At 46.9% G+C, this 14421-nt stretch overlaps 2 protein-coding genes across 7 annotated transcripts in view; both read left to right on the plus strand.

The window, feature by feature from the left end:
- Positions 1-5595, plus strand: part of ZNF790 (zinc finger protein 790) — a 27376-nt gene extending 21781 nt beyond the window's left edge. For all 6 annotated transcript variants that reach the window (XM_035287178.3, XM_017968131.5, XM_035287180.3 and 3 more), the window contains one exon: positions 2931-5595. In XM_035287178.3, the coding sequence (XP_035143069.1) occupies positions 2931-4612 (1682 nt within the window). In that variant the 3' untranslated portion in view covers positions 4613-5595. The remainder of the gene's footprint in view (positions 1-2930) is intronic.
- A 6847-nt stretch (positions 5596-12442) lies between these two features.
- The window catches only part of LOC144580729 (uncharacterized), a 52551-nt gene continuing 50572 nt past the window's right edge, over positions 12443-14421 (plus strand). The window contains exon 1 of the mRNA XM_078359212.1: positions 12443-12669. Within this exon, the coding sequence (XP_078215338.1) occupies positions 12448-12669 (222 nt within the window). The 5' untranslated portion in view covers positions 12443-12447. The remainder of the gene's footprint in view (positions 12670-14421) is intronic.

A 14421-nucleotide genomic window follows, 5' to 3' on the forward strand; every position in this document is an offset into this window, starting at 1 on the left:
CATCTCAAAAAAAAAAGACCAAGACCAAAAACTGGCTGGGTGCAGTGGCTCACACCTGTAATCGCAGCACTTTGGGAGGCCAAGGCGAGTAGATCACCTGAGGTCAGGAGTTCGAGAGCAGCCTGGCCAACATGGTGAAACTGTCTCTACTGAAAATACAAAAATTAGCTGGCATGGTGACACACACCTGTAGTCCCAGCTACTTGGGAGGCTGAGGCAGGAGAATCGCTTGAACATGGGAGGCAGAAGTTGCAGTGAGCCAAGATCATGCCACTGCACTCCGTCCTCGGTGACAGAGCAAGATTCCATCTCAAAAAAAAAAAAAAAAGGAAAAAAAAAACAATCAATACCAAAAAACTTTGATGAAGGCCTGAGACCTAGATAGAGACAGAACCTTTTCCAAAAGAATTTTCTCTTCACTCCAAATACCACTCTATTTTTGTGCTCTCATTTTTTCACTCATATAACAAAAAGGTAAGTGCCGTTCTTTTCTCCAGTGGCCCTTATTTTATCTATGATTTGGATCAGGTTCCTTTCCATCTCTCTCTCTCTTTTTTTTTTTTTTTTAATTTAGATATTTGTAAAATTCTTCATTTTGTAAAAACAAAACAAAATCATTTTTACCCATCCCTTTTGAATTTGTCTCATCTTTCCTGGCTTCTCCTTGCTTGTATGTTGCCTAAATTCATTAGTTCATTCTTTTAATGACATTTATGGATTTTCTCATTTTAGGTTTAGAAGAATTAACAAAGTATAAATCTCTTAAGAAACTTTTTATTCTCTTCTGTGACTGGAACATGGCCATACATTTCTGCATAAAGGGCTCTACATTAAGAGAGGAACTAATAGGCTGCTTAGTTGAAAATTACAGTAATAGGTGAAAACAGTTTCTAGTCACAGTGAGAAGGAAGTGGCAGAAGAAAGGTTAGGGCTCATGAAGTACAACTAGGAGAACACGGTGTCATAAAAACAAGTCCGGCCAGGCGCAGTGGCTCACGCCTGTAATCCCAGCATTTTAGGAGGCCAAGATAGGCAGATCACCTGAGGTCAGCAATTCAAAACCAGCTTCATCACATGGCGAAACCCTGTCTCTACTAAAAATACAAAAATTAGCCAGATGTGGCGGGCACCTGTAAACCCTGCTACTCAGGAGGCTGAGCCAGGAGAATCGCTTGAACCTGGGAGGTGAAGGTTGCAGTAAGCCAAGATCACGCCACTACACTCCAACCTGGGTGACAGAGCAAGACTCCATCTCAAAAAAACAAAACAAAACAAAACCTAAAAACAACAGAAAAAGACAAACCCTGGCTTGTTTAGTTCCCTGTATTCTCCAGCTTTTCTTCTCTAACAGTAATCATCATCTACTGATTATTCAACATTTATCCCATGTAAGGCACTTACTAGAAGTAGCATATTATTCCTTGCAACAGACCTCTGCAAAGTGGTTTTATTCCTTTCTATAATGTGGAAGATTCAGTTAAGCTCAGTAATTTTCCAATCATCTAAAAAGTGCTTTGAGTAAACAGAACTGGAGTCTGAAACTGCAGTTTGTTGTCTTTCCATTGCGGTACATTACTCTTCATTTAGTAACTAAACTGCCTTTCAATTCATTCAGTCGTTGATAGAGTACTCGCTCTGCCTCCCAAGAAAAATTCACACCACAATCATATGACAATTGTACTTGATCCTAAATACATATAAAAAATGAGTCACAAAAGAGTCCTATTATTCTTAGCTTGTGCCAGAGTCCTTCTCCCTTGAAAAAATTTCTCAAATTATTTCTTTGTTGTTGTTGTTGTTAAGAAGGGTCTTACTCTCACCAGTGATGGAGTGCAGTGATGTGATCATGGCTCACTGCAGTCTTGACCTCCTAGGCTCAGGTGATCCTGCCACTTCAGCCTTCCAAGTAGCTGGGAGCACAGGCATGCACCACTACTCCTGGCTAAATTTTTTTTAGATATGGGGTTTTCCCATGTTTCCTAGGCTGGTCTCAAACTTCTGGACACAAGCAATCCATGTGCCTCAGCCCTCTGAAGTGCTGGGATTACAGGTGCGAATCATTGTACATGGCCTTCAAACTATTTTTCTGTCTGAACTGTATCCCCATCATTATCTCCTTTAACCTAAATGCATCATGCCCTGTTACTGAGATCCTAGTACTCTGGTAACTCTGGATGAGATTGCTTCCCTCATATTAGACTGTTGCTCTGCTATTTCCCAGCATTCCTATTTTTAAGCTCTGAATTATATAAGACATTCATCATAGTACTTACAAACTTGTAGATATTTTCTGAGTTGTTATTCTGTTGCTGAGGTGTTACCTGGATAATCATTTTTTATTGAGCTCCTCAGATGAATATGATCAAAATAAAATATACTTATCATCACTTGACTCAACTTGTATTATTTCTTTTAAATTTCTACTTACTTCTTGCCTTTTTTTCATATTTCTCATATTTGAGAATTTTTAAGCCATTGACTTCTGATATGATTTATTTCAAGATTTTCTGTATCTCTTTTAGAAGTTTTATTTCAGCTGGGCGTGGTGGCTAATGCCTGGCATCCAAGCACTTTGGAGGCCAAGGCGGGCAGATCACCTGAGGTCTGGAGTTCAAGACCAGCTTGACCAACATGGTGAAACCCCATCTTTAAAAAAAAATAAAAATTAAGGCCGGGTGCGATGGCTCACGCCTATAATCCCAGCACTTATTAGCTGGGCATGGTGGCGCGTGCCTGTAGTCCCAGCTACTCGGGAGGCTGAGGCAGGAGAATTGCTCGAACCGAGGAGGTGGAGGTTGTGGTGAGCCGAGATCGTGCCATTGCACTCCAGCCTGGGTAACGAGTGAAACTCCATCTCAAAAAAAAAAAAAAAAGAAGTTTTATTTCTTTTTGTATGTAAAACAGTATGTTTTTGCCTTTTTATTTTTCAGACATGCAATCCAGGTGTCCGAACAAGAAGTTATTACCAAAAAATGGCATTTTTGAGAGAGAAATAGCCCAACTGGAAATAAGGAAAATATGTAAAAACCACAGCCTTGAATGTTTGTGTTTTAGAGGTGATTGGGAAGGCAATGTTCAGTTTCAGACACTGCAAGATAATCAAGAGGAATGTTTCAAGCAGGGGATACTCACCTATGTTAAAATGCCCACTTTTAACCAACACACAGCCTTTAATTTACACCAGAGACTTAACACAGGAGACAAACTTAATGAATTTAAAGAATTGTGGAAAGCCTTTATTTCTGGCTCAGATCGTACTCAACATCAGTTAATTCACACAAGTGAGAAATTCTGTGAAGATAAAGAATGTCGAAATACCTTTCTTCCTGATTCAGAGGTTACTCACTATCAGACAGTTGACACTGTTAAAAAAACATATGAATGTAAAGAATGTGGGAAGGCTTTTAGTTTACGTTCGAGTCTTACTGGTCATAAGAGAATTCATACCGGAGAGAAACCTTTTAAATGTAAGGAATGTGGAAAGGCCTTTAGATTTCATTCACAGCTTAGTGTCCATAAGCGAATTCATACTGGTGAGAAATCTTACGAATGTAAGGAATGTGGGAAGGCCTTTAGTTGTGGCTCAGATCTTACTCGACATCAGAGAATTCATACCGGTGAAAAACCCTATGAATGTAGTGAATGTAGAAAGGCCTTTAGTCAGCGATCACATCTTATTAAACATCAGAGAATTCACACTGGTGAAAAACCTTATGAATGTAAGGAGTGTGGGAAAGCTTTTACTCGTGGGTCACACCTAACTCAGCATCAGAGAATTCATACTGGTAAGAAATCTCATGAGTGTAAGGAATGTGGAAAAGCCTTTATTCGTGGTTCAAATCTTGCTCAACATCAGAATGTTCATGTTGGTAGGAAACCTTATGAATGTGAGAAATGTGGGAAAGCCTATATCTGGAGCTCACACCTTGCTCGACATCAGCGAATTCATGCTGGTAGGAAACCTTATGAATGTAAGCAATGTGGGAAGACTTTCACTTGGGCTTCATATCTTGCTCAACATGAGAAAATTCATAATGAGAGGAAATCCTATGAATGTAAAGAATGTGGAAAGACCTTTCTTCATGGCTCAGAGTTTAATCGACATCAGAAAATTCATACTGGTGAGAGAAACTATGAATGTAAGGAATGTGGAAAGACCTTTTTTCGTGGTTCAGAACTTAATCGACATCAGAAAATTCATACTGGAAAGAGGCCATATGAATGTGAAGAATGTGGAAAAGCCTTTCTCTGGGGTTCACAACTTACTCGACATCAGAGAATGCATACTGGTGAGGAACCTTATGTATGTAAAGAATGTGGAAAATCTTTTATCTGGGGTTCACAGCTTACACGACATAGGAGAATTCACACTGATGGAGAACCTTATGGATGCAAGAAAAGTAGCCACATCTTTAGTCACCATTCATATTTTGCTGAACAAAAAATTCATAATGGTGCAAATCTCTGTGAATGGACAGACTATGGGAACGCCTTTTGTCATGATTCAAACTTTGCTCAACACCAGAATATTTACACTTTTCAGAAATCCTATGAATTTAAAGATTTTGAGAAAGCATTTTCTTCAAGCTCTCACTTCATTTCACTCTTGTGACATACTATTATATAAAAGCATAGGAAAGGCTTTATTCATAACCCATTAATTTTGTTGATTTTTTTCTCTTGCGGAAACCTACAAATGTAAGTAATATTGGAAACATTTTGACAGGGCACACAATACATGCAGCAGCAGCAGGAGCAACAGAATTCATCATGCAATCTAGGAAAGAAATTACTGATCAGTTATCAATTATGGAATATCAGGGTAAAATTTTATATGATAGCATGAATTCTCTTTGAATCATATTCAAAACATTCTCATCAGAGATGTTGCATAAAGAATTTATATATAATTCAGCCAGGCACAGTGGCTCACACCTGTAACCCCAGCACTTTGGGAGGTGGAGGCAGGTGGATCACCTGATGTTAGGAATTTGAGACCAGCCTGACCAACATGGTGAAACCCTGTCTCTACTAAAAATATAAAAATTAGCTGGGTGTGGTGGTGAGTGCCTGTAGTCCCAGCTACTCGGGAGGCCGAAGTACAAGAATGGCTTGAATCCAGGCGGCAGGGATTGCAGTGGGCCAAAACTGTGTCATTGCACTCCAGCCTAGGTGACAGAGTGAGACTGTCTCCAAACAAAAACAAGAACTCACAAGACTTTATGTCTAATTCATGTTGGAAATCTTTCGTCACTAGCAAGTTTGTTGTATTTCCACAAAAGTAATGTAATTTAGAAAAGCCTTGAACTATGTCATAAAATCTATTTGACATGTCTTGTTTCAATACATCCTACCTCTCTATATTTTTGGAAAGTCTTAAATCTATGTTTGTTTAATCTTATTCATTAGATTGTAAAGGTTGAATGATTTGATATTTACATGACTTAGTGACTGTCATTAGTATTTGTATTAAGCCATTTTATGAGCGGATATGAGTTTAATGATTATAGACAAATACGTCATCTCTATGTCTTATTTAACATCAGAATGTTAATTCTGAAAAAAAAAACCGTAAAATACAGTGAAGATAAGAAAGTTTGAATGACTATTAATTTCACATGCTACATCAAAAACTCTATAACATCCTTGTGACTAGTGAAAGTGGGGTTGTTGAGTGTTCAGCAGTTTTTAAAAAGACATTCAGAAATGATTTGTCTCTAACAAATTTCTAAAGCCAGATGTCATATTTATTTTTCACCACAGTTACAACTCAGAAACTAGCAAATAGCCATGTGGATTCTTGCCTCTTGGAAATTTAGTACTACATATAAACCATTATTGGATTAAAGATCAGAGAAGAAGTGAAATTCCAGACTATTTAGAATGATAATGAGACATATTTTAAATCCTGTGAAATAACTAAAACTGTTGCCAATAGAAACTGTGTATAAAACCAAGAAGATTGAGACCATTTTGCTTCATATCACCACTGCACCCCCAGCAGTTAGGTCAGTGCCTATAATGCTGTAGGGCCTCAAATACTTTTTGAGTTAAATAGTGATTACTCAGCAAAGTAGAACAAATACCCCAAATGAATGAATGGAAAGGCTTAATGGAAAGCTGAAATCATGGAATAAAAAACAATACAGGTTTTTATCAAAATCTGATCCTTTGAAGAAAACTACCATTTACTAGGCTTTATCAGTGCCTCTACTATATTATCAGAAAGGAGGAATGGGATAAAATTATGTGTTTAAGGGATTTTTTTTAATGGTAACATAAGTATGTGAACTCTTATATAACACTAAAAAATAGCAAGAACTTGATTTAGAAATTTATAAAGTAACTTTTCATCATTCAAAATTAATCCATCAAGGCTCCGCACGGTGGCTCATGCCTGTAATCCTGGCACTTCAGGAGGCTGAGACAGGCAGATCACCTGAGGTCAGGGGTTCAAGACCAGCCTGGCCAACCTGATGGATAGCCAGTTTTCCCAGCACCATTTCTAATTGGTATTTTTATAATACCTAGCAACCACAGAATAGATATCCTAAGTGCCCACAGGGCATAGACCAAGGTAGAACACATTCTAGACACATTTATCAAACCTCAAGAAATTCAAAAGAATTGAAATGATAGTGTGTTCTCTGACCACAGTGGCATGTAATGCAAAATGATTTTTAAAAAAAAACAAACTTTTAAGTAACCCAGGCATCAAAGAGGAAATCTCAAGGGAGATAAATATGAATATAGAAATGTGAGTGAAAATACAAGAGTTCTAGGGAATGTGATGTAAATATATAAATGTGAGTGTGGAAATACAGAGTTCCAGGGAACATTTGTCAGATATAACTGAATCTGGACTTACAAAGAAATGTATACAACTATTTGTTCACACTAGAAATGAAGAGAGGGAGATGGCAAATAGAACAAGATGGCAAAATAGAACCTCCAACAATCGACAACAATCTTGTGTGGATTGAACAATAATCTACACAACACCTTCAAAAGAACCCGAATCATTTAAGTGATCAGGTTACCTGATCACTTAATCATGCACCAAGGAGGGTAGGAGAGGCAGTCTTGAACTGCTGCCATCACCCCTCCCCATCCCTCAGCAGTGGCTATGTGGCAAGGACAGAGAATCTATGTGCTTGAGGGTGGGACAGTACAAAAATGGTGGGACTTTGCACTGAAACTCAGTGCTGCCTGTCACAGCAGAGGACAATATGGGGCAAAATTCAGCCAGTGCCCATGGAGGGAGCATTTAGAACAGCCCTAGCCAGAAAGAAATTATCCAACCCGGTGGTTGAAATCTGAGGTTCAGCTAGCCCCACTACTGTGTGCTGAAGCACTCTGGGGTCCTAAATAAACTTGAAAGGCAGTCTAGGCCACAAGAATTAAAATTCCTGGGCAAGTTCTGGTGCTGTGCTGTGCTCAGAGCCATGGGGAAAGGGATGCATGTTACCCAGTGACACACCAGCTGGAACAGCCAAGAGATTTTTATATCACTCCTCTCTCAAACCTAGGCAGGCAGCACTTTGTTCTGGAAGAGACTCCTGACTTCTCCTCAGGAGAAGGAGAGGGGAGAGTAAACAGGACTTTGTCTTGCAACTTGAATAGAGCTCGGACACAGTAAAATGAAGCAGCAGATGACATTTCTAGACACACTATGGGCCAAAATAAAACACACTGCCTAAAAGGAAACACCCACTCTGGCAGGGTACATAACCTGATGAATAAAAAGCCGTTGAAACTTGAATAAACATCAGTGGTAGCCAAGCATTAATTTCTGTGGGCCTTGTGTGAGACCCAGTGCCAAACAGGCTTTAGGTGTGACACAGCACATTAACAGTTTTTGTGGTCATGGGAAGAAATCACTTCTGCTTGAAGATAGAAAAAGGACAAGTATTAAGGACTTTATCTTGTAGCTTGGGCACCAGCTAAGCCAGAGCATAGTGGATGGTCTCCAGACATCAGAAAGCAGAGGGCCAACCAGAATGAAAAAACCTCAGGCAGAGTCCCAGGGAAGCAGCACGGCATCCCAGAACGAAGCCTGTGCAGTTGTGTGAATGAGCCTCCCAACAAGTCATGACAACTGTGATATCAAGGTCAGGCCTGCCTGTGGGCCCTTGGTTTGCCCTCACGTGAGCATCATTCTCGAGGAAAACAGAAACTGGCAGCCTCGGTGGCTGACAGAAGGTAAGTGTTTCTCTGTCACTGAGGTATGTCTGCCTGTATGAATGTCACTCTTTCTCTCCTGTCTTTTAGTCTTTCTGCTTCTCTCTCTTTCTCTGTGTGTGTGTGTGTATGTTGGGACCAATGTGCCCTGTGCACCAAAGGGCGATTTTTTCCACGTAGGCCTGTGTTTGATGAGCCTCTTTCTGTGTCTCTGCCTGGGTCTTGTGGCCGGTTAATCATTTTCCTGGAGGATCCACTTTGGGTTTGTGAAGGCCTCAGTGATGTGAGGAGATGCATCCAACCCTGAGGAATTGAAATCTCATCCCCATCCTGAGTGGCCTCTTTTCTAGGATCAAGATGACCACACCCTAGCCAAGGCCAAAAGCCTTATAGGAGCTCATTTTCCTGCAGGAGGGGAGCAGACCGACGTCAAAGATGGTTCTGACTCCTTGCAGCTCTTCTCTGAGAAATGAAGCCACAGCCCGACACAGGCTTAAAGAAGCCGGGAACTGGACATGGCAAAGATCCCTGTCACTCGAACGCTGGCCTTTCTGGACAAGTCACCCGTTTGGCACTCCTCCCTGGATGCCCCTGGATGCCCGTGGCGGTGGCATTGTGCTGCTTCCTGCCTGGGCTCCGGTCTCTGCTCTGTCTTCCCTCTTGCTTCGTCTGCCCTGTTTCTGAGGGGCCTAGATGCTTCTTGGTCTGGCTCCATGTCTTCAACAAAGAATACTTCCCAGTCCATCAGGGAGAAACTTCGTGGAGAGCTGTGTCATGAGTGTTTCCCTCCCCAAACCTGTTTCTGGTTGATTGGGCAGGCATGACCATCCTGGAGCTCTGGGCTTCCACACCTGCCTCACACAGGGAAGCTCCTTTGGTCTCCATGTTTCACCTGATGGCTACGTGGTTTGTCTAGCATGAGCCGTAGGCCACTGTGGCAGGACTTGGCTTCTAGGAAAGGTGGTGTCCCATTTCCTCTGTACTTCCTGTCTCATTCTTGGGGACATTTGCTTCCTCTGCTCCTGGATGCACTGCCTCCCAGAACTGAATCTTTTGTCACGAATATCAGGGGGCCAAAGGGACTGGGCTTGTGCTGGGCATGCAGGGGAGGTTGCATCAGGGCTACCTAGCCCGTGGAGGTGAACTTTGCAGAAACCTCTTGGATCCTCAGGCAGGTATCCCTGAATGTGGCTTGGACTCAGGCACAGTCCCTCTCCTGGTTCCCAGAGGTGCTTTGCTCTTCCCTGGAGGTCTTGGGGAGCTCACCAGTGCTCCCCACCCCGGGCTCATGCCTGGACATCATTGTCCGTCTCGCCATGGCCCCATATGGCCTCAGAGACTCACACTCCGTATGCCCTGGGGGACACTAGTGCCACCTGAGGTCGCATTGGCTCCACCTCGGACTTGATGTGTCCCTGTTTGCACGTGAACTGGAAAGCGGTGTCGGGATGCAGGAGCCCCAGGGCTTTGGAAGCGGGGCAGGCCACTGCTCCTCCCAGGGAGGACCGAGGCAGAGGCCTCATGGGTCAGTGAATTTTGACCTGACAGCACGCTTAGAGGCCCCTGGGATCTTTCTGTGCCTCAGCGAGGGCGTCCTCGCCTCACCAGATGGTAAGCCCATCCCTGCTGACCCGGTGGGATCCAAAATCAGAGCTCTACAGGAGTCTGAGACCCCAGCAGTCGCCCTGAAGCTCCTCCTCCTCCATTGGTAGAAGTCGGCTCACGGAGGTCCTGAGGACAGGATTTCTGGGTGTGAAGCCGTGGGGCGCCCGCAGCCCCCTCTCCCATGGCACCCCCTACTCGACCCCGCTCCAGCGGCCTCCACGGCTGCCGCGGGAGCCCCTCGACAGCGCCTGGCCACCGCGCTGCCTCCATTGTTTAAAGGGGCCGCAGCCTGACTTCCTGGAGCAGGCGTCAGCCTAGCCAATGCGCATGCGCGAGGCGGGAGGCGCGAGACGCAAGCCGCTTCTCTAGTCACAGTGACCGCCTGAGGGACGGGTCCTTGAGGCGTGGCAAAGCAGGAGCCCTCCGTGGTAGCGTGTGGGTGTGGAAGCTCCAAGGCTCCGGACTGACCTCTCCAGGGGATCGACAGGTGGGTCTCCGAATTCTAGGAGTCGCGGAGGGCGGACCAGGATGAAGAAACCACAGGCGGAATCTGGAGGAAGCAGCGTCGCATCCCAGCCTCAGGCCTGCCCGGACTGTTTGCAGGTGAGCCTCCCCAAAAGTTGTGATCTCAAGGACAGTTCTGCGTGTGTGCCCGTGGGCTGCTCTCTCACTCGAGGGTCGTTCTCGCGGAGAGCAGAACCCGGCAGCCTAAGGGGTTTCCTGGTGGTGTGTTTCTGTGCCATTGCTGTATGTCTGTGTGTGCCCCTTTCTCTCCTCTCTCTGTCTCTCTCTGTTTCTCTCCTCTCTCTCTCTGTCTCTGTGCGTGCCCGTGTGCGTGTGTGTGTTGGGACCAATGTGCCCTGTGCGCCAAAGGGCGATTTTTTCCATGTAGGTCTGTGTTTAGTGAGCCTCTTTCTGCGTCACTGCCTGGGTCTTGTGGCCGGTTAATCGTTTTCCCAGAGGATCCACTTTGGGTTTGTGAAGGCCTCGGTGATGTGAGGAGATGCATCCGACCCCGAGGAGTTGAAATCTCATCCCCATCCTGAGTGGCCTCTTTTCTAGGATCGAGAAGACCACACCCCAGCCAAGGCCAAAATCCTCATAGGAGCTCATTGTCCTGCAGGAGGGGAGCAGACCGACGTCAAAGAAGACGGTTCTGACTCCTTGTGGCTCTTCTCTGAGAAATGAAGCCACAGCCCAACACAGGCTTAAAGAAGAAGCCAGGAACTGGACATGGCAAGAATCTCTGTCACTTGAACGCTGGCCTTTTGGACAAGTCACTTGTTTGGCACTCCTCCCCAGATGCCCGTGGCGGTGGCATTGTGCTGTATCCTGCCTGGGCTCCGGCCTCTGCTCTGTCCTCCCTCTTGCTTCGTCTGCCCTGTTTCTGAGGGTCCTAGATGCTTCTTGGTCTGGCTCTACGTCTTCAACAAAGAACACTTCCCAGTCCATCAGGGAGAAACTTCGTGGAGATCCGTGTCATGAGTGTTTCCCTCCCCAAACCTGTTTCTGGTTGATTGGGCAGGCATGACCATCCTCGAGCTCTGGGCTTCCACACCTGCCTCACACAGGGAAGCTCTGTTGGTCACCATGTTTCACCTGATGGCTGTGTGGTTGGCCTAGCATGAGCGGTAGGCCACTGTGGCAGGCCTTGGCTTCTAAGAAAGGTGGTGTCACATTTCCTGTCTTATTCTTGAGGGACAGCTGCTTCCTCTGTTCCTGGATGGACTGCCTCCCAGAAATGAATCTTTTGTCTGTCAGAAATGTCAGGGGCCCAAAGGGACTGAGCTTGGGCTGGGCATGCACGGGAGGTTGCATCAGGGCTACCTAGCTGGTGGAGGGGTGGAGGGTGGGGTGAACTTTGCAGAAACCTCTCCGATCCTCAGCAGGCATCCCTGAATGTGGTTCGGACCCAGGCACAGGCCCTCTCCTGGTTCCCAGGTGTGCATTGCTCTTCCTTGGCGTTCTTGGGGAGGTCACCAATGCCCCCCACCCTGGGAATATGTCTGAACATCATGGTCCATCTCACCATCGCCCCATATGGCCTCAGAGACACATACTCCACCTGCTCTGGGGGATGCCAGTGTCACGTGTGGTCACATTGGCTCCACCTCGGACCCCCCTGTCCCTGTTTGCACGTGAACTGGAAAGTGGTGTCGGGATGAAGGAGCCCCAGGGCTTTGGGAAGCGGGGCAGACCACTGCTCCTCCCAGGGAGGACTGAGGCAGAGGGCTCATGGGTCGGTGAATTTTGACCTGACAGCACGCTTAGAGGCCCCTGGAATCTTTCTGTGCCTCAGCGAGGCCCTCCTCGCCTCACCAGATGGTAAGCCCATCCCTGCTGACCCGGTGGGATCCAAAATCGGAGCTAAAGAGGAGTCGGAGATCCCAGCAGTCGCCCTGAAGCTCCTTCTCCATTACCGGCAGAAGTCGACTCAAGGATGTCCTGAGGACAGGACTCCTGGGGTTCCGGCCCCGGGGCACTCGCAGCCTCCTCTCCCATGGCCGCCCCCTGCCGCTCAATCCCCGCTCCGACCACCGTTGCTTAAAGGGAATGCAGCCTGACTTCCAGTATCCATGCAGGAGTCAGCCTAGTCAATGCACATGCGCAAGGCGCCAGCAGCTTCTTTCGTCACAGAGAATCCCCACGGTTGCCTAAGAGATGGGTCCTCGAGGCTTGGCAAAGCAGGAGCCTCCGTGGCTGCAAATCGATTGTGTGCCTCTTGTGTGTAACTGCTCTGGCCTGGCATCTCCAGGCGGTCGACAGGATGGTCTCCGGATGACAGCAGAGTTACGGGGGCGGACCTGTATGAAGAAACCACAGGGGGAGTCCAGGGGAAGCAGCGCGGCATCCCAGCCTCAGGCTTGCCCAGACGGCGTTCAGGTGAGTTTCCCCAAAAGTCGTGCCCCTTGTGTTCTCTAGGACAGGTCTGCGTGTGTGTTCCTGTAGGCTTCTCTCTCACCCGACGGTCATTCTCATGAGAGCAGAACCCTGCAGCCTCAGGGGTTACCTGGGGGGGGGGGGGGGTGTTTCTGTGCTAATGCTGTATTTCTCTGTGTGTGTCTCTCTCCTCTGTCTTTCTTTTTCTGTCTCTCTCTGTGTCTCTGTGTGTGCGCGTGGGTGCCCTTGTGTGTGTGCGTGTTGGGACAGGCATGTCCTGTGCACCGTAGTGCCGTTTCTTACATGTCGGCCTATCTTTTTGTATGCCTCTTGTGCATAACTGCCTGGGTGGTGTGGCCGGTTCAGTTGTTTTCCTTTGGATTCCACTTTGCGTTTGTGAAGGCCTCCACAATGTGAGGAGCATCGTTGGATCCGCAGGGGTTGAAATCTCCTCCTCATGCTCTTTTCTTGGATCAAGACGACCACACTACACCTGTGGACATTTTTTAAAGGGGTCCCAGCCTGACTTCTCCGAGCCAGGCGTAAGTCGGCCTGACTAAGGCAAGCTATCTTTCCTGCACAAAGCCAAAACGGAAAATGGTTCCCGCATTTTCAGGACAGCAGTGATGAGCAGCAGGATCCCCTGAAATTTGAGACCTAGACAGGGCCCTGGGAGGCACAGGTCGAAGGGAGGCAATCAGCTCATGAACTGGGAATTTTTGGCTGACACCCTCCCCTGGGATCTCAGCTTTCTGTGCCCCAGCGACCCCCTCCAGAACTCACCAGACTGAATACCCAGCCCCAGGGGACCCGATTTTTGCCCACACCATCCAATCCATAATCGGAGCTGTAAAGCAGTCCCGAGTGCCCACCTCACGGTCTGAAGCGCCTCCTCCTCCCCCTAGCTGCCACTGGCTCCACCTCCAGCATTTTCCTGTAGGGCTGCAGCCTGACAGCCTTGACATTGTGGTGCTCGCCCACCATGAGAATTCATATGCACCAAACGCAAGGCACCAGGGCAAGCTCTGAGCCAGGCTTGCCTCCCAGTGACCACCACCATTGCCTGGGGATGGGTCCCAGCGGCTTGGCATATTTGAAGCCCTTTGTGGCAAGTGTATTGAGTTGGGCTGTTGTCTCTCCTCTCTGGTGGATCAACACGATGATCCCATGATCCTAGGAGCCTAGCAGGACTGAACTAGGCTGAAGAAACGTCAAGCAGGGCCCCAAGGATGCACCACGGGATCCCTGAGGATCCCCACAAAGTGTCAGGCCTGCCTATACGGTTTGGGGGTGAGTCTCCTTGAAAGTTGTCCCCCCTGGGATTTTGAGATACGGCCTGCCTATGTGACCCAGGGCTGCTCTCTCCTCAGAGGGGTTTCCTGACAGAGAGCAGAACCATGGCTGTGTGTGTTTCTGTGTGAGTGTTGGATGTCTGTCTGTGTGTGTGTGTGGTTTCTGGTGAAACAAATGTGATTTGTGCACTGGAACACGGTTTCTCTCCAGTCCCCCTACCTTCTGGTGCTCCTCACTCTTGCTCTGCTTGGACTGCGGGGCTGTGTGTCCTTGGTCTTGTTCGTGGCTCCTAAAGCCTTGGTGAAGTGGGGGGCTGGCTTTGACCCACAGGGGTCCAAATCATCTCCCCATCCCGAGGGGCCACTCTTCTAGAGAGATCAGGACACCGCACACCCAGGAAGAGACACATCCCAGGGGCCTGTGGCACATCTGGGGCTAGACCCTAGCCATCCTATCCTCAGG

This window comes from Callithrix jacchus, chromosome 22 (assembly GCF_049354715.1).
Source record: "Callithrix jacchus isolate 240 chromosome 22, calJac240_pri, whole genome shotgun sequence".
Classification (NCBI taxonomy): domain Eukaryota; kingdom Metazoa; phylum Chordata; class Mammalia; order Primates; family Cebidae; genus Callithrix; species Callithrix jacchus.